The 24,755-nt window shown below is 46.3% G+C and overlaps 1 protein-coding gene across 1 annotated transcript in view; it reads left to right on the top strand.

Annotated features, from left to right (window-relative positions):
• LOC115357399 (nuclear factor 1 A-type-like) overlaps positions 1-20,527 on the top strand; it is a 39,899-nt gene extending 19,372 nt beyond the window's left edge. Inside the window, exons 2-3 of the mRNA XM_030048797.1 lie at positions 19,271-19,799; positions 20,478-20,527. Of these exons, the coding sequence (XP_029904657.1) occupies positions 19,271-19,799; positions 20,478-20,527 (579 nt within the window). The remainder of the gene's footprint in view (positions 1-19,270; positions 19,800-20,477) is intronic.
• The last annotated feature ends 4,228 nt before the right edge of the window (positions 20,528-24,755 follow it).

The following is a 24,755-nucleotide window of genomic DNA, read 5'->3' as shown; positions in this document are numbered from 1 at the left end:
CCGGCTCTGGGCTCTGTTGTGTTGCTGTAAAGTGGAAGGCAGCAGCCAATCAGAGCCGCGGCACCACACACACACACACACACACACACACACACACACACACACACAGACAGAGGGGTTGCATGAAAAAGGAGCTACTTGAACCCGTTCCAAGTGCGCTCATACTTACACTCCTTCATGTTTTTCACTGCCGGTCAGAACCAGTTTGTTGGGAGAGAGTCACAGTTTTCTTTACGTCCCGACACACACACACACACACACACACACACACACACCCCTCTACCCCCTCCTGTGGCCTGCTGGGAGTTTTTTGGCGGCGGGGTAAATGTTATTTCTCCCAGCCGGTCAGTGTATAATGAATGACAGGTTGGATTAGGCGGCGTGCTGCTGAGTCCTATTCAGCCTCTTTACAAGCTGCTCACGTCCGATTAACCAGCCGCCCCGAACGCATCGCGGCCCGCCACGCACGATCTGCCCCAACCTCTTCATTCCCCAAAATATAGGCTCAATATACATCCAAACTTAAATTACATTCATTTTAATCTCATTATTTTTATCAAATGTTTACCATAAAACTAGTGATGTCATTTCCAAAATCAGAATGATTTAAATTATGATTACAATTAGAAATAGCAGTGGTATCCATGTTATTTTATTTTATTTAATTTTTACATAAAAACATATTTTTTTCATTGGTTGAAATAGTGTTAATTGTGATGTACAGATTTCATGTGAAGGGAAATTAAACCAAAATGTGTCCATTTCACATTTTGCTCAAAAAAATTTAGCTTGTTTTTTTAGAATTTGGTCCAAATTGACTGAATAATTTTAAAAATGAAATAGTCGTTTAATTTCCTTTAAATCAGTTTTATTTCAGTGAGCTACAAAAAAGAAAGGAATTATGAATTATGAGAACAAATGTTAACGTACATTAATGCCTGCATCCATCTGGCCATTTCAAACAGATTCCTCTGTGTGTCGATGAGAGCAGCTCAACGTGTTCCAGACAATTATTATTATTTTTTATTATAATTAATATATTTTATTTTTATTGTAAATTAGCAGAGATAAAATGGAGTTCCGTTTGTTTTAATGGACAGCTCAGACTGATTCATCTCATCGATCAGTTAAATATTCCCAGCTGATCACGTTGACGTTTTATTTTATTTTTTTAAAATTTGCCATTTATTTATTCCAGTGTAAATATTTATACAGCCTGTCATCACTGAAAATGATATCAGAGGGATGGAAACTGGATGGAATGCTGTCTTTTAAAGTAGGAACAAATCGTAATTTAAACTACATTTATTGGAGTCCATAATTAAAGAAAATTGAATAGAAGTTCAGTCTGATATAAATGCAGGGTGAAGTGTCCTGCACAGTGGCAAGATAATAATTTCTTTTTTTTTTTTTTTACATGTTTATTTCTGTCGATATTGCGTGTTGTTGGTTCTGAAATGACCCTGATATGTTGCTGACGCTGCTCTCCACCTCCTGCCTGATGCCTTGCTCACTGGCAGCGGCTTTAAATAAAAACACAGGGCAGGTTTGGATGGAGCTTCGTATTTTACTGCCACATGTTGTAGTTCCACCGGTTGGGCTCTAGATGGCGCATCAGGCTGCTTTTCTGACCCTCAGGTGAAATAAAACAGAGCTTGGTCCTGTTTTTTGGACCAGAAACCCCTTCAGTTAAAAAAAAAAAAAAATGTATATATATATATATATGTATATGTGTGTGTGTGTGTGTGTGTGTGTGTGTGTGTGTGTGTATTAACTTTAATGAATAATGGGGGAAAAAAACAGAATAGAGCTTATAGTATCAGTAGTCAGTAATTTTTGAATGTGTTGATTTGAGTGATTATTCATAGTTTATTCCCATATTCCAGTGTTATATAAAGAAAATTAAAGAATCATATGTTTTTACATGACATGCAGGGCCATGGCTTTTTGGTGGCTTTAGATTAATTAAAATAAGGATTAATCAATCAGTAAGTTAGCTTCATGGTTTTCCTGATTTTAGGTGGAGAATAAAAAGGTTATTTTTCCTCACACCAGGCATCCATGTAAATCTGTATATCTCTGCTTTATATTCATATCTACGCTTTGATCTGCTCATATCTATACTTTTAATCTTTTATATATGCTTTTAATCTAAATCTTTATGTCTGCAGCCTAATCAGTGCACTGCACATAATAAGCTGGCTGGTCGAGTATTAAAGGATAAATTAAGGTTGACTGTAAAAATGTCTCAGGTGTAAAACGTCTTAAATCAGGTCACACACCAGATCACACACACACACACACACACACATACAGCTTCTCTCATCTGCAACACACTTTTCACACACACTCACACACACTGTATCTGATATGAAAGTGGACCAAAACTCTTCTTCTGCAGCTCGTTTTGTCGTCGTGTCACCAGCAGCGCGTCGATATCTACACTGAGACGCTGCATTTATTTCCTGTCTGGTCTTTTTCTCACGATCAATCTGAGCTGTGCATTCATCAGTCCATCATCGCTGCGTCTTCTGCACAGATCTGCAGAAACTGGCCGAGGAGGGGAAGCTCGGCCGGGGAAAATGATCCCTGTCGTGTCAGTGGTTTTGATGCTGCTGTTCACAGAGGAGTGACGGGAAAGTTTCAGCACGTTTTGAAGCAGCACTGAAGCGCTCTGCAGGCTCCGGGATACTGTCATCCTGCAATAACATCCTCCAGTTTACACATTTATTTTACATCCATTAGTCCAACATTAAATTTAACAGTGACTCCCCGACTGCAGCCTGGAAAATCACTAAAACTGTGTGTGTGTTTTAGACTCTATAAAACAGCCTCTAATTGGCTTCTACTACGTTTACATTTCATTTACTGACACAGTGGAAGAGTTTTATCAAAGCAACCTCACCTCGAAAACACAGGAAGCAAATACAAACCAAAACAAACTAATCAGCTGCTACCTCATTAGCTTTCAACACATCCTCCTCACAGGACAGTACTACCCAAAGTACCTCTGAGTTACACTCCAGTACTACCTGGATACTTCAGAGTAAAACCTGGTTACACTACAGATCTAATTCCTCATCTTCTTGTACAGTCTAACTGCACTACCTGATTACTCTGAGGTACTGCTTAATTACATCACTCCTTAATTACCTTACAGTACAGCATAATCACCTCACAGTACTGCATAATCACCTCACAGTACTGCATAATTACCTCACAGTACTGCATAATCACCTCACAGTACTGCATAATCACCTCACAGTACTGCAGAATTACCTTACAGTACTGCATAATCACCTCGCAGTACTGCATAATTACCTTACAGTACTGCATAATCACCTCACAGTACTGCATAATTACCTTACAGTACTGCATGATTGCCTTACAGTACTGCATAATCACCTCACAGTACTGCATGATTACCTTACAGTACTGCATAATCACCTTACAGTACTGCATAATCACCTCATATTACTGCATAATCACCTCGTATTACTGCATAATCACCTCACAGTACTGCATGGTCACCTCATAGTACTGCATAATCACCTCACAGTACTGCATGATTACCTTACAGTACTACATGATTACCTCACAATACTGCATAATTACCTCACAGTACTACATGATCACCTCACAGTACTGCATAATTACCTCACAGTACTGCATAATCACCTTACAGTACTGCATGGTTACCTCACAGTACTGCATGATTACCTCACAGTACTGCATAATCACCTCACAGTACTGCATGATTACCTCACAGTACTGCATGATTACCTCACAGTACTGCATAATCACCTCACAGTACTGCATAATTATCTTACAATACTACATAATTATTTTACAGTACTATGTAATCACCTTACAGTACTACATAATCACCTTACAATACTACATAATTATCTTACAGTACTGCACAATCACTTTACAGTACTACATAATTGTCTTACAGTACTACATTATCACCTCACAATACTACAAGAACTCATTGTAGTTACATTACAGTACTATGCAATCATGTTACACTACTCCATAATCATGTCACAATACTACAAGATCACCTTAAAATACTACATAATTACCTTACTGTACTTTATAATCACCTTACAATACTACATAAACACCTTACTGTACTATATTATCACCTTATATTATTATGTTACTAGCTTATGTACAACATAATCACCTTAAATTGCAAAGTAATCACCTTACAATACTGCATAATCACCTTACAGTACTGCATAATCACCCCATAGTACTACACCATCACCTCATAGTACCAATCATCTTTCAGTACAATCTAGTCACCAGCACCACATAATCATCTTATAGTACTGGTCTGGTTTGTTCTGGTCTGGTCTGGTCTGGTTTGTTCTGGTCTGGTCTGGTCTGGTTTTATCTGGTTGTTCTGGTCTGGTTTGTTCCGGTCTGGTTTTATCTGGTTTGTTCTGGTCTGGTTTGCTCTGGTCTGGTCTGGTCTGGTCTTGCAGTTTTATTGGGGTGTACAAAGTGTCCAGTCTAAACTCTGAAAACGTTTTATCATTATTTCTTGGGACTTGTGTTGTGGTCTGTCTGGCTCTTATCTGCTTCCTGCCCCGTTTCCCCTGACGACCATCACGTCATTAAAAACAAATTCAGGCATTATCAGTAAATCATGTGTGGACTGAACACAGCCACAGAGCACACACACACACACACACACACACACACACACACACACACACACACACACAGCCAGTCCCTTTACAGCTCTACACTCTCTTCATTCTCTTTCACTGTTCCTGTGAGGTCCAGACTGGAACCAGCTGATCGGTCCGATCAGACCATTTGATCAGCTCTCCAGTTTTCCTTGTATGAGGAAACAGCACAAGGTCTTTGGTGGATATGGATTGAGGGTAAAACCGTCATATTCTGCCTTTGTGTGTTGGAGGAAACTTTATGTCTGGAGTAATCTATAGCTCTGTGTGAGGTCTGTATATTATGAACCTGCATTTTCACTTAAATGGAAAATTAAATGGATTCTGCAGGCAGTAAATCGGCTCTGCAGTGAAAGGCTTTGAACGTGGCTGTCGTATCTTAACAAGTAATCCATGATTACACATTAAGATTATTGATCATATTGAAAACCCAATTTAATTGCTGTAATCTAATTACTTTCTCTTTGCCTTGACCTTCATTCTTCAGATGTTGTTTAGCCAACTAATATGTGGAGCCGTGCTCAGATGTATTTGAGTGTAAATCTGCAGATTGTCTTGTTAAATCACGCCGGCCGTCCTTCTATTAACATAAAAGCTTCTCTTCATTAACCTCAGATGACTCCGAGCCCGGCTCTCCTCCCGCCGCCGGGAAGACGGAGAAACTCTGGAGGAAATGAGGAAAAGATCAGCAGAGGTCGATGGAAGTCAGTCAAATTTGTTTTTATGAGGAGATTTGAACAAACAGGCTCATGGCAGAGAGCTTTATGGAGCGGGGGAGGATGGAAACACAGGTGATGCAGAAACCTGAGCCACCTGTGTGACATGCTGCCCTCACAACATCAGCTTTACATTCTCCTGTTTAAACATCAGCCGGCGTCGATCATTAAACGCCTGAGGAGGGATTATCAGGGGTCTAGCACAGGTTAAACCCACCTAAACTCAGTTTATGCACCTTTTATTGTTTGAAATGTGAGATTATGAAGTAAATCTTTTGTATTCATCATAGTGAACATATGATTTGAGGACCTGAGCTGGCAGATTTCAGGAAAACGGCTGATTTCTGTTTGTTTGTGGTGGTGTTTTTTTGCACAATAAGGCCGAAGCTCACGGTTTAGTCTCTTTTTTCTTTACCGTTGCATCAGGAGACTTCAGGTTTGGAGAGGAGGAGGATTTGAGGTTTTGTGGATTTGAGTCTCCAGGCTGATTTAAAGACACAGGAAGTGTTTACCTCAGGACTTCATCTGACCCCAGCAGCTATAGCTGCAGAAAACCTGCAGCTATAGGAAGAATAAAACAGTGTTAAACCTAAACCTGCTGTCCCAAAGCCAGTACATGGAGGCCATCTTCTAATGAAATGAGTGGTAATAATAATAATAATGATAACAATAATAATGAAGTATGTAAACAATAACCTCCAGCCAAAAAAAAAAAAAAAAAAAGACTTATTTATGCCACAGTCTGCATCAGGTTGACATTACAGTTCTGCTGATGCATAGCCCACACCATGAACTGATCTCATCCATACTTATCTGACATCCAGACTGCATGATGTACTTGTTCCATGACAATAAGGCTTTCTATTCTACTCTGTTTTATTCTATTCTATTCTATACTGACGCTGAGTTTTACTTCCAGACAAATCTCGCAGCCAATAATAATATTTGTAGGCCTAATGATGATAATAAAGAAACAAAAGCTGTTTCTCACATTCACTGATTCTGGATCAGCAGAAAGCTCGGTGTAATTTCACACCAGGTGACAAACCGGCAGCCTCCAGCAGTCTCCGCACACTGTTTGGGACGTGTGTGTGTAACCTCTGCCGGTGCGTCCCGGCCGCTGCAGAGCTTGCCCCCCCTCCCGACTCCGCACACCCCCGCCCCGGTTCCCTGACCGGCCGGCCGACCAGCAGCCAAACATCTGCACCGACAGCACTTTTTTTGTTACCCCCATCTCAAAGCGCGCCACTGGTCAAAAGTCCATGTCGGAAAAGCCATGTTCAGGTGCCGTAAATCGGCAGCAGCAGCACCGGCGCACCGACTCTCCTCGCCTCCTGTGAGCGTCCCGTCCGGCCGGATGGCAGCGCACCCCGCCGGCTGCAGCGACATGCATGCGGGGCTGCAAGAGTGTAGCGTTACCCTGCAGCGACCAGGACGCAGACTGGGCTCTGGCTGATCTGCCGTACCGGGCCGAACCGGGCCGCACCGGGCTAATGTGGATCCGGCAGGGGAGGAGGTGCCGCCTGGTTACCGTGCAAGCAGCAGCAACTGCGGAAATAAACAAGGTGCTGAGAGGAAGGAGGGGGGAGTCGCTGAATCGATGCAACTTCTGCACAAAGTCTGACCGACCCGAGCCGAGCCGAGCCGAGCCGAGCCAAACAGAGAGCAGCCGGTCAGCCGTGCCAAGCTTGGACCGCAGTCAAACACCAGAGGAGGGAAGAAAACATCTCTGCTGTTTTCCTTTCTTTCTCTGTGGATTATCCCGGCAGCGTCCAGCCTCCCGCCCCGCAGACCCTCACAGCCTCACCGCTGCGCGCTCCGCTGCCGCTTTTTATTCTCACACTCAGACACAGACTGTCCCGCCAGAGGTGCCGAGAATGAAGCATCCCGTCCGCACTGTGTAAACTTTCTCACCCTACACTCTAACATTGCGATGGTACGCAAGTATACATGTAACTCTATACGTCTGTCATGTGTAGCTCTATGAACTCTAGAACTCTTGATGCTCTGCAACTCTTGTCAGTCTGCCATCTGCAGTGTTTAACTTTCCATAGACCTGAAGTGTTGAAAATGTGTTTTGTCCTGCAGCCTAGAAAGACCTGTCCACTGCCATCATCATCATCATCATCATCATTATTTTTATTATTAGTATTATTATTATTTTTGTTGCAGCTGTTTTTAACAGCACTGACATATAAACTTGTTAATGAAGCTGCACTCCTGTAGTGTCTCATACTAGATAGATAGATAGATAGATAGATAGATAGATAGATAGATAGATAGATAGATAGAAAGACATAGATAGATAGTTTCTATTCTGCAGACAGGAGGGAGTGAATGCAGTGAAGCGCGCTCTCGGGGGCTCGTACACGACGGAAGGGTGCCTTTTAATTTTTTCTTTTCTTTTCTTTTTTTCTACTTTTCGGTCCAATCTGACGGATCGCTGCGTTTCAAATCCCGACTGTTCCTCCTATCAGAGACCGCGGCTGTGACGTGGCGAGCCCTGATTGGCCGTGCTGGTCGCGGCAGACGGAGGCGCTGCAGAGGCATAAAAAGCTACACGCAGTCCGGCTGAGTGCGCAAAAGCATGTGCGGCTTGTCGGTGCGCAAAGTTGGTTAGGAGAGTAACGCATGAAGGCAAAAAGGCGTTTGATCACTGCGGGCTGCTGGCAGCGATCATTTATCAGACTCACCAATGGAAAATCAGAATATTATTGCTAAACTGGCCTGTAATAAACCTACAGGCACTCCCAGTGTGTCTGATCGGCTCAGTAATGAGTTTATAGTCACTTTGTTGCACATTACCGTATTTCACCTACTATCATATCGCTATAATATTTCTATGATACTCTTACAGGGCCTTGTAGCGCGTCTGCGGCGCTCAATAATGACTATTGTTCTTTTTTATCTCCTCTATAGCATTGCTATCACATCTACATAGGCCTGTATGGTGACTTTATAGTGACTTAACTGTACACTTGTGGTATTTTATTTCCAATGGTATGGCCATAATATTCCTATTGGGACTTTTAATGAGTCTGTGGTACTCTGTAGTCGTTTTATTGCACATTGTGGTATATTGTCTCCGGTGGTATCCGTGTAATATTCCTGTGATATTAATTGAGGGACTTCCAGAGTATCTGTGGTAGTCGTTAAAGGACTTCATTTGTTTTGGTTTTTTGTTGTTTTGGTTTTTTTACCTCCTGTGGCATTACTGTTTTTTCCCTACAGCTGTAATATGTGTATTCTTGAGGAAATTGACCATAGGATTACTGTAACCAACTATAACACTCTGCACCGGAGTGAACTTTCTGAAGCCTCCTGCAGCCTGACCGGTTTGATTAGAGGTGTCTTGTCGTGGTGAAGTGTGTGTGTGTGTGTGTGTGTGTGTGTGTGTGTGTGTGTGTGTGTGTGTGTGTGTGTGTGTGTGTGTGTGTGCGCGCGCGCCCGCGCGCGCAGCAGAGAGTCTCTGCTCTCTGCCTGGCTGTTTTCTAGAGGGCGCACAACCTTCTTTCTCTTTCAGCCCGAGTAAAATCCGAGTTTCTACCTGCAGGCTGAGCCTCAGAAGCTGCGACTGTCTGCTCCTGTTTGCAGCCGCGGCGTGGAGGCAAATCCATGCAGGATGTTCAGAAAGCCCGCGGACACGGGGAGGATCCACGCAACATGCAGAAGCACACGGAGAGCACGCACGGCTCTCTGTCTGCCACTAAACCCCGCTCCCCTGGCTGTTGTACAGGATTGTGTGCGATCAAACAGTGAGCACGCTGCTCGGTCCCTGCTGGTATTTACACTCCCAGCAAGTCAGCAGGGGTCCCCCCCCCCACCATCGGCCTGCTGCTGCTGTATGGATTTATCTGAGAGTCATAATATCATATCATAACCACAATACCATGTCAGCCTGTCTGAGGTCAGGAGGCCGCGCTGCTTACATAACGCTGTGTAAGAGCTGGGCTGATTGGCAATCTCCACCTCACATGCTTCTCATTGATATTATATAATTGTGTGTGTGTGTGTGTGTGTGTGGCGGGGGAGATGCAGTTATGTAAAGTTGAATGGACTTGATTAGGACTCAAACTGCTTGAGCACAAATGTAAAATATAAAAAGATATAGCAGTTTTGCATTATTATTATTATTATGAGCTGAGCACATAATAATAATAGTAGCCTAATAATAATAATAATAATAATTCGAATACTGCTACTACTAATAATAATAATAGCCTATATTTTTCCTGGTTGTCAGACAGGAGGGATCCCCAGTTAATAAATCTGAGTGTTAATTAAAAGCAGTGATCCCTGTGAGGCCGCCCAGAGCCTCTTCTCCCTCACATCATATGGATCCACTGACTCTCTGCCTGCTTCTCATTGTTGGACTCGCTGACCGCCTGTCAGCCGGTATTGACTTTACTGAATCCGCTGTTTGTTTGTGCGCTTTTTGCGCAGGGAAGACGTTGGCTCTGTGGGTTAGAGGCAGGCAGGGGGAAGAAGTGGTTTGGACTCGAAGTTGCACTGGATTAGAGGTTGTTTGGTAGCAACCGCTGGGATCCTGAAGTCTCCCGTATAGGCTACTGCCCAGAGAGAAAGAGAGAGAGAGAGAAAGAGAGAGAGAAACAAAGTGTGGAGTGGGTGTAAGGCTAGGATGAAGCAGGGCAGAGTGATAATGGACTTGTTTTAGCGCAGGGCGGACGTGTGGACGTGCAGGAGAGTGCGTGTTGGATCCAAACTTGTGCATAAACCCGCGGAGTTTGGTGGTTTTGCAGCCCGGCCAGCGGAGCCCGGCTGCGGGGCTTCACGGGAGCAGAGCGCCGCTGCAGACGCATTGTGTTACCTGCGCTGGATTTCCTCCACTCCTGCCTCCATAATGCATGCGTAAACTAAAACCACACGCTGTTTTGCTCTCTACCGGCGGCTCTCCGTGCCGGTGAAGTTTTTGATTTTTGATTGTACTTTTTTATTTACACCATGAAACATTTTGTTAGCGAGCCAGAGTTGCGGCGAAAATTCACGTCGCCACGCCGTGGTGATCAATGATAATCGATATGCCGACTGTCTGATCAGTTTCATCTCCCATAACGCCGCGGGATCCCGGAGCGAGCAACTCGGACACGACAGCGGCAGCACGGATTACTTCTCAAACTGCAAGCGGAGCGGGCTGTGGTTCTTTTATTCCCCTTTGGTGCTCCGGTCAATAAGCAAGACTGTCTGATCAGTTTCGGCTCTATATACCGTTTGAAGCGCAGGCTCGGCTCGGTGCGCACAGTTTTGCAGCCTCACACACACACACACACACACACACACACACACACACACACACACACACACAGGCGCAGTCCGGGCTGAGCGTGGTGCCGGTGCAGGCTGGAGGGGAGAGACGGGCTGGCTGTGAGCGGAGCTTGAGTGGTGGCGCTCCTCTCCGCGTCCGGGACACAAACCGACTCTGTTTCTCGCCTCCCGCCGGAGATAAATTACTTCAGCGAGGGAGCAGCTGTCGGCTGAAGAGGGCGAGGCGTTTCGTCTGGCCGCTCAGGGATCCCGTTTGGCTCCGTTTCTCTTTCTCTCTCTGCCTTCCTCGTTCAGATCTCCGCTCGGACTCCGCCGCACCACACCGCGCCCTCCCTTTCCTTCCCTTCGCTGCTGCTGCTCCGTCCGAGCCGGGCTGCACCGGGGAGCCGCACCGCCGCACGCCGGCCAGAGCGCACCACGGGACGGAGGGACATGTTGCCGAGGTCCGCCGGTACGCGCGGCTCTCAGACAGTCACACATTTCCTGTGAAATGCGGTTTGTGCAGCTTTTGGAGCGTCGCACCGTCCGGCCCCGGGCTTTCCTGTGATTTTGTTCCTTTTTTCTTTCTTTTTCTTTTTTTTCCTAACGGGACTTTTTCCTCTTGTTGGAGATGTTATTAGTGTCTGGGCTGAAAGTTGTGCGCTCCCCGGCGGAGGGCCTCTAACATGTCCGGACAGTCCATGTAACTCGAGGCGGGGTCAAAGTTCAGCCCTGGTTGGAAATGTGAAAGCAAAGAGGCAAAGGAGGGCTCTATTTTTCCCTCTCTCTCTCCTTTTCTCTCCCCTTTCTCTCTCTCTTTTCTGTTCTGTCTCTACTTTTTTCCCCTCTTCACACACACACTCACACACACACACACACACACACACACACACACACACACACTGCGCACACGGACGCACACATACACACACCATCACACACATCAACAAGCAGTCTGGAGTTACAGTAACCCCCCACCCCGCCACCACACACACATACACACACACACACCTTCCAGATCTAAGATTAGATCCATCAGATATGTATTCTCCGCTATGTCTAACACAGGTAAGGTGGCTTCCTGAACTTTTTCTAATGTGTTAACGGTGTTTCCTTGCAGCGTGTGTTTGTCCTGTGGGCTGTTAGGTTAGTGTGTGTATGTGTGTTTGTGTGTGTGTGTGTGTGTGTGTGTGTGTGTGTATGTATGTGTGTGCGTGTGGACTGCAGGCTGTAGTCAGGCTGCAGCCCCTCTCTCTCTGTCAGAGTTGGACTGTCTGTCTCCTCCAGGCGCAGCACATGGCGGACGGCGCCTGGAGCCGCTCTGTTACACCAACAACACACTTTTTTCTCGCAAACCCGAAATTTCGCTACTTTCGGCCGCCGTGCAACTTTTGAGCTTGACTAAAAACATCCGCTGCAAAATACAGGCTACGCGTCCATAAACGGGAACAGCTTGTGTGTGTGTGTGTGTGTGTTCGTGTTGCTTGTGTTGAGTGTACATAATGTTGGACTGTTTGCTGCTCCTCTTATAGAAGGAGCCCTATAGGATCCCACCGCCCCGGCCGGCCGGCCGCTCGTTCGGGCTGTTTTCTTCTTCTTACGGTCTTACTTCTTCTTCGTCTTTTCTTTTTCATTTCGGGCCGAGTTGCAGGAGATTTTCCTCCGTGCGGCTCGTCGGGCTGACAGTCCGCAGACTCGCTCCTGCTTCCCTTCAAACATTAAACTCTTCATTACGCACAAACTCGATATTCGCCTACGTGTGTAAAAGTTTGTGTATTTTTATCTGCTTGCTGATTTATCCCCCACACCTCCTCCAAACTTTGCCAGAGTCGCCGAGTGCTGTTTGGGGTTTTTCAGCTCTTGTGTGCAGAAAGCAGCAGCAGCAGGAACGCAGAGGCACATTCACATTTTTGTCCTGATTATAAAGCGGATAGTTTATTGTGGAGGCAGTTTGGCCGGGCTGTCCGCCCCAGGCAGCCTGCAGGCAACGTCAACTTGTATTTTTCCTGTGCACAAAATCAAACTCGGGTTTGTTTTGCCTTCCGCGGAGCAGCCTGACGCACGACCGCTGGAAATGAAACGGGAATTACTAACCTGCATCATGTACTGCTTGGAGATGCCCCGTTGTATTTCACACACAAGGAGTCCCGGGTTGTAAAATCAAACTAAATTTGGTGTGTAATTTGCGCGGAGGCAGACGGGGCAGTGTCCGGCCTGGCAGCGGACGCTCAGGCCTGTTTTGTGGGGCTGAACAGCCTCGGGAATGCGCAGAAACGGCCCCATTTTTCACAGCAGCGTGTTTCTGTCAGGGGTTAGATGAGGTGACACAGCAGACCTGCATTAAACAAATTGTAATCATCGTTGGAAAATGTCTTTTATTTCTGCAGAACACAGCGTGCGACACCGTGTCAGCCGAAAAGAGAGAAAAAGGCAATTTAATTTTTATTCAGATTCCACATTTGAGTGGAGCCAAATTGTATATGAACGTATCAACACGGGTTCTATCCTAAAACTGATATTTTTTCCTTAAAAAAAAAAAAATTAAAAAACGCCCCTTTTGCTTGTTGAGTTTTTTTTTTTTTTTTTTTGGCTGGGGTCAAAGGTTAAAACAGGAAGTCAGACTGACCTGCACAATTTGGCTGCTCTGTTTGAATTAGCCTAGCTGCAAATAGATTGGAATTAACCATCACTACTACAGTTAGAATTAAAATCATTTTTTTATGATCTTAAATTAATGCCATAATTTATTTTGATTTGTGTATATAAATATACATATAAAATTAGAATATGAACAATTTCCTTTTAGAGCAAATAATTGTAAATGCATTTTATTATCTCAGAATGGATGTAAATTAGATTAACTGTCACGTTGTTTCCTTTTTAATATAAGATCAAAACGCATCTCCACCTCAAATCCTATAAATAGTGGAATTTGTTGATATTTTCAGAATAATAATTGGATGCAGTGGATTTGTCGATGCTCGCTGTTCAGTTGATGAAGGAAAGCATCTGAAATATGAGGGTTTGATGTTTTAACAACTCCCACACATGAAGCAGGAGATTTTGTCCATAACCCAACATGCAGCAGGAATAAATGCAGAAAGCAGTGAGTTTATTCGAGAGCCGTGTTTCCCTCGTCGAGGCAGAGCAGCACCTCGGCTGCAAGCTGCTGGTTTGGTGAATCCAAACCCTGAACAAAACACCTTCCAGCCTCTAAGCTGCAGCTCCCAAAACGTTCCCAGACGAGCTGCCCTGCGTTCCAGGAGCAGCTCGGAGGCGCTCTGACAAACACACACCGGCCTTAATCTCATTATCAGTGCCGTGTTAAACTGGAAAGGAACATAATTTGTCATTTTCATCCAAACCTCAGCATCGCTTGCGTGTGCACAGACGAGCAAAACAAGGCTAATTCTGCTAAATCTCTTTTTACCCCCCTGTGTTTAAGTCCTTGTGAAATCCATATTTAGAATTTGACAGATGTATTGATTTAAAATATCAGATATTAGCCTCTCATGTCGTCCACCTCTTGTGTAATCATCAACGTTGTCTTTGCACATTTTATTTATTCGTTTAATTGTTGAGCAGCAGTGGATTGGAAGGGGAGGGATTTAATTCTTCATTTTAAGACTCGATGTATCCCATAATTTTAGCCTGCCGGTTAGAGGGGAGGCCTGCCGCCTTAAAGAGCTGCTAATGCTACGCTAATTTCATTTATTCAGGTTTTGAGTAGAGAACTGTAGTGTCCTGTGATGCTGTAAATGCTGCGTCAGAGGCTTTTCCACTTGGATAAGAATTAAAATCTGGACACAATCTGAACATTTTTTTTATGTGGAAAAAGGTGAAATATGAAGAAAAGAAAAATAACAGGCACAAAATAGAGCTTCAGTAGAAACACATCAGTGACAGTCACCCTTTAAAGCCCCTTATTGGCTGAGCAATAGTTTCTGTGTGTGTGTGTGTGTGTGTGTGTGTGTGTGTGTGTGTGTGTGTGTGTGTGAAAATTCAGTTGTGGATGCAGATATCCCATCAGGTCCCATGATGCTGTAAATGCTGCTTCAGAGGCTTTTTTCCACTGTGATCGGAATAAAAATCTGGAGGAAAGCGGGAACACTTGGATTTTTATTTATTTATTTTTTTTTGTGATATGAAAAAGGTCAAATGTAAAGAAAAAAAAGAGATTATTGGCACACAAAACAGAGTCACTCTGTAAAACCTCGTATCGGCTGAGTAATAGTTCCTGCTCGTGTGTGTGAGGAAACCCAGTTTTGGATGGAGATATAATAATTAGTCATGCGGCGTTTACCACCAAACAAACTGTTAAACCGGCGACGGGAGTGAAAAACCAAACAAAATGTTAAAACCGGGCTTGACCACATCGTCTCTCGGTGTGAAACATCGTCCGTATCGGCCACCTCGGTGTTAAAAAGCCTCGGTGTGTGTGTTCAGAGCCGGCGTCGGTCACGTGTTCAGTTTCAGGGGGAAGCAGATTTAACGCTGATCCCCTGTCAGTCGGTGTGATGTCAGTCGGTGTTCCTGGCGCTGCCGTTCGCCCGGCCCGGTTTGCCGGTGTTCACCGAGGGCCCGGCCCGAGCTGGCTGAGGAATGAGGGGGAAAGCGAGGCCGGTAATTCCCTCTGTGTTGCGGTGTGGATGGCGTGGGTGTCAATAGGCAGGGGATTACCGTTATTGCTCCTCTAAATGACTGTTATCCACGGGCTGTTGTTCCAGGCCTGTTATTTGGAGCCCATTACATCTGTCACCACGGCTGCACAGGGGAGCCGCTGAGCCTTAGTTACCGCCTGAGCCGCCTCGCAGGGCCGCTTCAGACACACTCAAACACACGGCCGACACAACCTCCCTGCTACCGACTCACTCTGTCACCTGTTCTGTGCTGTTTCCCTTCAAATGCAAGAAATAATCTGCCCGTGGGATGAGATAATGAGATAATCCCACTTGTTTCCAGCGCCGCTTCACTTGATTTCCTCCAGGATTGTGTGCCTGAATCTGTTTTGCTTTTGTTACCAGCTGCTGCAAAAATGGTTCGATAAAAATGGCAAATAATGAGGGGGAGAGTGGACATCCTTGTGTTGTGCCACACGGGAAAATGAAGCGAAAAAAAAAAAAAAATTACCAAAAGGTAGTGTTGTTTTGTAGTTTTTTTGTAGAGTCTTGTGTGTTCCTGTTCTGTGTTCAAATCTTATTCTCGTTCAGACAAGATTAAAAAAAATCTTCCAGTGTTGATGAGATAATCCCACCTGTTTCCAACACTAATCAACTTGTTTCCAGAATTTTTCTTGAACCAAGCGTCTTATTCTGCCTTGTTTCAACAGATTTATATTTATTCCCATGAAATTCCTGGAGAAACTGCATGGGGAGCACGTGGGATTATCTCATCTCCCTGTCAGATTTATTTATTTTTCAAGCTCGTTTGAAGAAAAACAAGATTTGAACTCTGAATATCAGACTTAAAGATGGAGATTTGGAAATCAGGGCTAATTTTAAATAATCAGCGAAAGAAATTGTGGTGATTGACCCCGACTAGCCTCGATTTCCTCCCCAACAAAACAGTTTTCAGCCGGTTTCTTTTTCCTCCTTTCCAACTAAAAAAAAAAAAAAAAAAAATTGAATTCTCTGTCCATCTTGAAATCTTGTATTTCTTCCAACAAGACAAAAAAAAAAAAATCTGCCAGTGGGATGAGATAATCCCACCTGTTTCCAATGCAGTTTTTCAGTAACAAGCATGCATGTGTTGAAACAAGGCAGAACAAGGCAGAATCAGCTGCACGAGGATCCAGAAAATGAAACTTGATTCAAGAAAACCAGCAGATTAGAGAGGAAAAAAAACAACAACAAAAAACCTCCTCGCCTCGGAAGCAGCAGCACCCAGAAAAAAAAAAGTGTCAGAAATGGATTGCCGCAGAACGTGGCATATGTGCAAATAGAGACCAAGGCGAGTGTGTGTGTGTGTGTGTGTGTGTGTGTGTGGAAGGAGAGAGAGAGAGACGAGCGCCCGAGGACGCAGAAACACAGCACTACACTATATGGAGAAAGCAGGAATAACAATAGGCATTATCAGGCGTCCAGGAGTGATATTTCATCGCTTACACCGGCTGAAGTTGTTTGCAGAGTTGCTGGAGGCAAGTTTGGAGACAAACCCATTCTCTGGACGGTCTCCAAGAAGAAACAATGCTGCATTCAGACCCCCTGACAAGGCAGGGTGAAGAATATCATACCAAAAAAATATATATATTAAAAAAAATCCAGCTTGTAACACTCAGTTTGTAGATATTGCTTCCGATTTTTGCGAGTTTGCAGTTAAAGTGCAAGATTTTGGCCAAACTGCCTCATGCTCATTCGTGTCTGTATCCATGTCTGTCTATATGCATGGATATAGATACAAATATAAATAATAATGATAAATAAATGGCACCTTACAAGCAGAAACACACGAGCAACTCAATTCTGGTGCAAGCAACACGTCAGATAAAACATTTTAATTCCGTGCTGCAGGATTTGTAGGTTTAGCTTGTAGCTAATCTGCTGTTGTGTGTGTGTGTGTGTGTGTTTTTGTGTTTGTATCTGCACATACGTGTGTGTGTGTGTGTGTGTGTGTGCAGCTTATAGCGTAGCGTCCACATGCCACCTCAGTCGGAGGCTTTTGCACGTATCAAGATGTGTGCGAGCCTCTTTGATCTATGAATAGTCGAGTGGGTTTTATACGTGGAGGAGGAGGAGGAGGAGGAGGAGAGGCGGCCCGAGGAGAAACTGAGGGCCTCTCGCCCCCCCCAACCTCCCCCGCCCCCCCTCCTCCTTCACCACCCCACCCGTCTCCTTGCTCAGCCCTGCACCGAGGGGCTTTATCAAAATAAGAAATGTTCCATAATGATGTTTCTTCTGTGTGTGTGTGTGTGTGTGTGTGTGTGTGTGTGTGTGTCGGGAGCTTGATTTGTCATCTTTTCTCAGTGATGCAACTGCCTGTGTTCCCCCTCGCGGCTCTGTTTAGACAGACAAACTAAATCACCGGTTTGGACGGAGCTGGAAATGTTCCCCACCACAAAACCCCTCACAGCCCAGGAGCCGTGATCAGGGACATTAACCTGAATTTAACATGGCAAGGGTGTGTGTGTGTGTGTGTGTGTGTGTGAATGTTTTGTTTCCGGCTGTACGCTACCATTAAAAACGTTAAAATCGTCAATTACGCGCTTTATAGAAGACGTTAAAGCGGCGTGGTGGGGGCCGCCGAGGTGAACAGCTGCGGCTCTGCTTTACTCTGACTCTCTGCATTTTTTTTTTTTTTTTTTTTTTTTTTATCGCCTCAACAAGCTGTAATAACGTTTTAACTGCAAATTAGCGACTGGAAGCACTTTCTCACTATTAACGTCCGCACCTATCATTTCTGTTTTTGCTCGCCGGCCGTGACATTTTTAAAACGTGATTGATCCCGTCGCTGTTTTTCACGCGGTTTATTCGCTCGGACGGACCCTGAACGTGCCGCGTTGCTGCTGTGGGTTCTCATGCACGCCGTGAAGGCTTTTATTTTGGAGGTTGTGACACCCGGCAGTAAAGCAGATATTTTTTCCAAGGCGGTGGTAATTTCCTCGGTCAGGGCCGGCCTGTGTTCGCCTGGCTGTGCAGGGTGGTGTGTGTGTGTGTGTGTGTGTGTGTGTGTGTGTGTGTGTGTGTGTGTGTGTGTGTGTGTGTGTGTGTGTGTGGTAGCAGGTGTAGCCAAGCCAAACTCTGATCCACAAAATGCCGGCTAACCGCACTCTTCCCCCTAATAACTGCCCGGCTCTCCTCAGTGAAAACCCACATAATGCACCTTTACTGCACCTTTAATTCTCCACACGGTGTGTTTTGTTCCTGTGTGTGTGTGTGTGTGTGTGTGTGTGTGTGTGGGCATAAATCTGGCGTGCTGGCTCCGCTGAACGGGGCTGAGAAAGCGGCGTTCAGCTTCCCCGCTCGGCCGCCGCCGCTGCCGGTGTTTTTTCGGGGCTGGCCCCCCCTCCCCCCCTCCCCCCGCAGACCCACATTCCTGCCCGAGAGCCAAGATACAGCGAGACAGGCTTTAATTCACACCGCCGCTCTGCTCTGTGTGGCCCAGAGAGGCTGCAGCACGACACACACACACACACACACACACACACACACACACACACGCAGCATTTGGGCTTTTTGATATTGTCACTGCGCTGAACACCGTGTTTCTCCAAGCATCAGCTGTTCACCAACAAAGACGCTCTGTTTTTTGTTTTTTCTGTGTGTGTGTGTGTGTGTGTGTGTGTGTGTGTGTGTGTGTGTTTTAGCTGAAACGACGGGCAGGTTTCAGTCCATCAGAGCACGTGTTGCAGGGCTGCGTGTTAAAACATGAACACAACCCAGAACGGGAGTTATGTGGTTTTCATACGACGGGGATAAATAATTATGAAGCTGGGAGTGGTGTGTGTGAGCGCTCCTTAACATTTAAACAGGAAGTTGGAAGATCACATGAAATTCTGCAGAGACTTTATTGATTTCTGTGTGAATGCAGATGCTGAGGTTTGTCCGTGTGCCGCTCTCACAGCTGGTCTCTCTGCCTCTCTCCTCTCCTCAGGATGAATTCCATCCTTTCATCGAAGCCCTGCTGCCCCACGTCCGGGCCTTCGCCTACACATGGTTCAACCTGCAGGCCCGCAAGAGGAAGTACTTCAAGAAGCACGAGAAGCGCATGTCCAAGGAAGAGGAGCGCGCCGTGAAGGACGAGCTGCTCAGCGAGAAGCCCGAGGTCAAGCAGAAGTGGGCCTCGCGCCTCCTCGCCAAGCTGCGCAAGGACATCCGGCCCGAGTTCCGGGAGGACTTTGTGCTCACCGTGACGGGGAAGAAGCCGCCGTGCTGCGTGCTGTCCAACCCCGACCAGAAGGGCAAGATGAGGCGGATCGACTGCCTGCGCCAGGCGGACAAAGTGTGGAGGCTGGACCTGGTCATGGTGATTTTATTCAAAGGGATTCCCCTCGAAAGTACTGACGGAGAGCGGCTGGTTAAGTCCCCGCAGTGCTCCAACCCCGGCCTGTGCGTGCAGCCGCATCACATTGGAGTTTCAGTCAAGGAGCTGGATCTGTACCTGGCCTACTTCGTGCATGCCGGTGAGTCCCTGTTCTGCCTTGTTTTTCTGGTGTGTGTGTGTGTGTGTGTGCAAGGGATTCAGGCTTTTAAAGAAGCAGAAGTAGCCGAACACGCTGCTGTCCGGCTTGTGTCAAACTCTCTCTGTGTGTGTGTGTGTGTGTGTGTGTGTGTGTGTGTGTCAGAGTGATGGAAACCAAACACTCGGATGGGATTTGCGGGTCAGATTAACCTTATCTGTGAGCGAAGCCTCTCTCCAGCTGCCACTCAAAGAAAAAGTTAAGAGAAGTTCTCCGCTGCACTTTCTTTTTCTTTTTCTTTTTCTTTTTCTTTTTTTTTTTTTTTGTAGCCCGAGTTGTTTATCTGCTGTTTGAGGAGAATAATCCAACTTCCACCTCACCGTTCTCAGCAAACTGCACTCCGCCGCTCCTCCCTGTTTTTTTTTTTTTTTTTCCAGTTTGGACGCAGACAGAAGTGTTATCTGTTGCAGACAGCCATAATTTCATCAGCGGTGAGTAAAGCAGGAGTCTGGGGAAAGAGGGCGGCTCTGCCAAATTCCTCACTCCGGCTGCCCTCCGTGTTCGGAGCGGGCCAGATTTTTTGGGGGGAAGCTGGCACGCCGCGCGACTTACCCCGGTCGCGCTAAAAACACAATTATCTCCGTAGTGATTGCTCAGCATGTTTTTTTCGATTTCCGACAGATTTCGACGTAGGCTGCCGGGGAGGAAAAAATAATTTGGCTGAAGTGTGAGTGTGTGCAGCGGAGAGAGCGGCGGCAGCGGCGTGCGGTGTGTCGACGCTTGGCAGACATGTTAAACACTTGGCATGAGATTGTTTTGAAGTTTGTCAGAGCTTTGGAGTTGTGTGTGTGTTTTTTTTATTATTATTATTATTTTATTTCGTTTGGAAGTGGAGAATATCTGCCACACTTAAGACTTTGGGGTAAAATGATCTGCAAGGGTGTGCTTCTGGATTCCTGTTTTAAAGCAGATGCTTTAGTTCAAAATGCAGTCACTTGTTGTGGATTGAGCAGGGAGATGTTGCCTTAGAAAATAAAAGTACATGATCGTCAGTGAATGTGGAAAAATAGAGGTTGTTGTTGTTGTGGTGGTGGATCCTGCTCCTGTGGCTCCTGGTGCGTCTGCGTCCCTGTGAAAGTGAGTTTGGTTTTCACGGAGCGCTGCCGAGGCTGTTAATTGGCCCGAGGCTGCAGGGATCCGTCCTGTCCTGACAGCAGACACAAACACACACACACACACACACACTCTCTCCCCGGCCTGTTCTGGAAAGGTCTCAGCACCTTAATTACAGTCACTTCCTCAGACTGCGCCCCTGCTCTCCGTCCTCCACACGTCCCGTCTCAGCCTGGCCGTGTGTTTTCACGCCGCCGGCGTCGTCTTCGGGACGAGCTGCGTGCCGCTCCGCTCTGGGCGCTCGTCGCTTCGGCGGAGGTTTTGTCTCTGGTTTAGCAGCGAGGCGGCGGCGGCGGCCCGAAGGCCCGTGAGCGGCTGCAGGAGGACGGGGCTCCGGGGCGTCGCTGTGCAGCCGCTCGTCTGTCAGCTCGCAGGATGAAGCTCCGATTCTCAGATTCTCTGCTTCTTGGCACCCGGCAAGAAAAAAAAAAAACCTTTTTCTTTTGTTTTTTGTGTGAATAAGCAAAGCTCGCCAGGCCTCATTTTCATTTTCATTTTCATTTTCAGGAACACTTCCAGCTGACAGTGGAAGTTAAAAAAAAGGGTGGATAATTTGTGGTACAAGGCATGTTTTTTTTTTCTTTCCCTTCCTCTCTCCTAAATTTAGGCTTCGTTTTCAGGCGCGATGAACCCCACCTCCCCCTCAGCCCCCACCACCCAAATCCAGAGTTTTGATGTTTCCTAAGCCTATTCATGACGCCTTTCATGACAGCAAGCTTTCCAGAGTTGGCAGAGGTTTGGATTTTGTCCCTTTTTAAGCGCTGAATGAGGTGTCAGCGAGAGGGAGAGGGCCGAGGCCGGACGCCCACAGAGCTCTCGGCTCCCTCTCTCTCTCTCTCTCTCTCAGTTCAGTCTGCCCCGGGCTCGTCTGACCCCCCCCCCCTCCCGTCTCGGGCCGGGGGATCAGGTTTCGCCCTGCCTCTTATTTAAGGCAGTGGAGCCTTTCTGGAGCAGCTTGATTAAAAGCCATGTGAGGCGAGGCTGACCTCATGCTCGCTGGCTGGAGGTGGGGTTTCTGAGGGCGACTCCACTTGGTAATTAAATTCATCCCCATACCATTGGTGCTGCCGGGTAGGTGGGTGAAGGGGTGGTGGGGGTGGGGGGGGGGGCTTAGGGGGCGACAGGGTTGCCCATAGAAACCACACCATGCTACCAACCATTTATAATTGAATCCCCAGCAGCAGCCTGTCAGTCAGATCTGAACCGGGCTGGTCTGGTTGGGATGAGATGACCCGGCAGCTTCACCTGCTCCGCCCGCAGGAGGCGCCTCTCACCTGGGCAGGTGTGAGCGGACCGGCCTTGCACTGCACAAACAAACCCAGCGCCAGCGTGGCGTTGGGTCCCGTCTTCGGTGTCGACGTCTTGTTTTCTTGCTGCTCGAGTCCTGATTTCTCTGCCGCCAAAAACAGTTTGAGTCGGTTGAGTTTACGTTGATCTGTGCTGAACGTTTTACATTTTGAATGTTTGATGTTTAATGAGAGCCTCTCCCTATTGGACTAAGCCTCCTTGTGTCCATTAAACACGATGCGGTAATTTCAATATCTGATAAATGGTTTGATGATATGGAGAATGATCACCTCTTTTATTAATTTTACCAGTAGCCATGTGTACATTCTGCTGAAGTTTAAGTACGAGTGAAGGCTCTCTGGACTCCCAGAGAACAGACTTTGTGTTGGTTGGATGACATAAAAAAAAAAAAAGAAAAGATATGAAACTTCAGCTAGCTTTAATTTTCCCAGGCAGACGAGCTCAGCATGTAAACCAACAGCAGAGTGTGTTATGATCATATAAAAAAACAACCGATCACTGTATTCCGCATTTTTTGTCAGTCGATGTTCCACCTTTCAGTCGATCCATAGTTCACCTTTAAACTGCACAACGCAAACAGCTGGAGATGTGAAAGCATCTGAAAACATCCAGAGACGTCAGAATTTCTCCCAGAGGATGCAGATTAAACTTTAACATGCTCTGCACCCCAAAGCAGACTTTCAGTGTAATCCACGGATTGTTAAATCTGACTCCTGACATTTACACATATCATTTTAGTAATCAATCATAGATATCGTTTTCTTGTGATTTAAAAACAATTCCAGGTAATGTTTTGCAAATTTTCTGGTACATTTTTTTCAATGTTCCAGACAGTTTTTTTTTTTTTTTTTTTTTTTTTTTTGGTAATTTGCTAATTTTTGTATGTTTTTGAAGGAAATCCAGGTTTCACAGGGTTAAACCGTCTCACTGTCATGTTTGACGAATCGTGATCAGATTAAAGCACAAAGAGGAAAATGTTAAAACGAGCCCCCGTGCACTTTGTGCAGCATTGTGACTTTTTCTCATAAATGAAGTTATAGTGAAATTAAACTATTGCTCATTCTGCTGAGGACCCACTGGAGGACCCTCAAGGACCCCCCGAGGGCCCCTGGACCTCACTTTGAAAAGCAGAACTCTCAAAACTTTAATGATCTGAAGTTAAAGTCAAGCTGAGCTCATGACAGACATTTAGAGTTTCTGAACATTTTAAACAGCTGACGTCGTGCAAAACTGCTGTTCATAGGAGTTTTTACAGCTTCACACACACACACACACGCACACACACACACACACACACACACACACAGTCGTGTAAAGCACCAGCTCCTTGGTTTAAGTAAGGAAACCCTCGCTGCACGTGCCGGCTGTGTACGCCACATCCTGACCTCTGACCTCTGCTGTTCCGCCCCATTGCAAACCCGGCATGGCGTGTCATCTCCAGGAACAATCATGGGGTCAAAGGTCACTCCACCTCCCAACTCCCCCCCCGCCCGACTGATTTACGAGCGGTGTCGCTATCGGCAGGATCGCCCGGCCGGCACGTGTCGGGAGGTCAAGGGTGGGATGTCGGGGTCGTGACCCCTATCATCCAGGCATTTGACCTCTTGGGTAAACAGACCCTCCACCCCCCAACCCCTTCACCCCTCACACACACACACACACACACACACACACACACACCGAGTCAAGCACAGGGATCTTGGCCCCCCTCCCCCGTCCTCCTAGCCTTGTTAAAACAGGCCGCTGCAGACAGAGGGGCTTGGCTGAAATAGGTGGGGGGTTTGTGTGTGTGTGTGTGTGTGTGTGTGTGTGTATGTGTTGGATAATACATGGTTTAACACTGAGCTTAGCAGTGTGCAGCTCTACAAGTGTCTGGGAACAAAAGGTTAATCGGGGCGACGTCTGTGCTGATAATTTAGCTCCCTCACTGCTCAGGAAGGGAGAAAAACGACGTTAAGTTTTATTGGAGATGAGATATAATATTTATAAGTTGGCAGTGAAGTCAATTAAGCATAATTACAGTGAAGCAATCATAAAAGTTTGATCGAACGAGTTTTGTGGTGCAGCTCGCGGGCCGGCGTCTCGCCCCCCCGTCGGGCTGAAGCCGAGCCGAGCGGCGGTGTGAAGCTTCGGCGGCGACGGCGGCCGGCGGCTGGCAGGCGCTCGCCTCCCACAATTTAATTTGGAGAGGTGCTGCCGGGGAAGATTCAGGGCGGGACGGGGACACGGCACGGTGGTCAAATCAGGATAATGGGCCAGGCGCTGGATGTTGTTCCTCTAAATGATGTGAGGAGGACGAGGAGGCGCAGGAGGAGGAGGTGATGACTGCAACAAATCTCCATCTCATCCAGCCTCATCTCCAAATCTGGGATCTGCCGGTGGGATGACATAATCCCACTTGTTTCCAATGTTAACCGGTTTCTTCCCAGAATTTTCTTGAATCAAACTGAATGAAACTGCACTGGCAACAAGTGGGAT

This window comes from Myripristis murdjan, chromosome 4 (assembly GCF_902150065.1).
Source record: "Myripristis murdjan chromosome 4, fMyrMur1.1, whole genome shotgun sequence".
In the NCBI taxonomy this organism is placed as follows: Eukaryota; Metazoa; Chordata; class Actinopteri; order Holocentriformes; family Holocentridae; genus Myripristis; species Myripristis murdjan.
The sequence above is the reverse complement of the archived record's forward strand: the minus strand, read 5'-3'. Positions and strand labels throughout refer to the sequence as shown.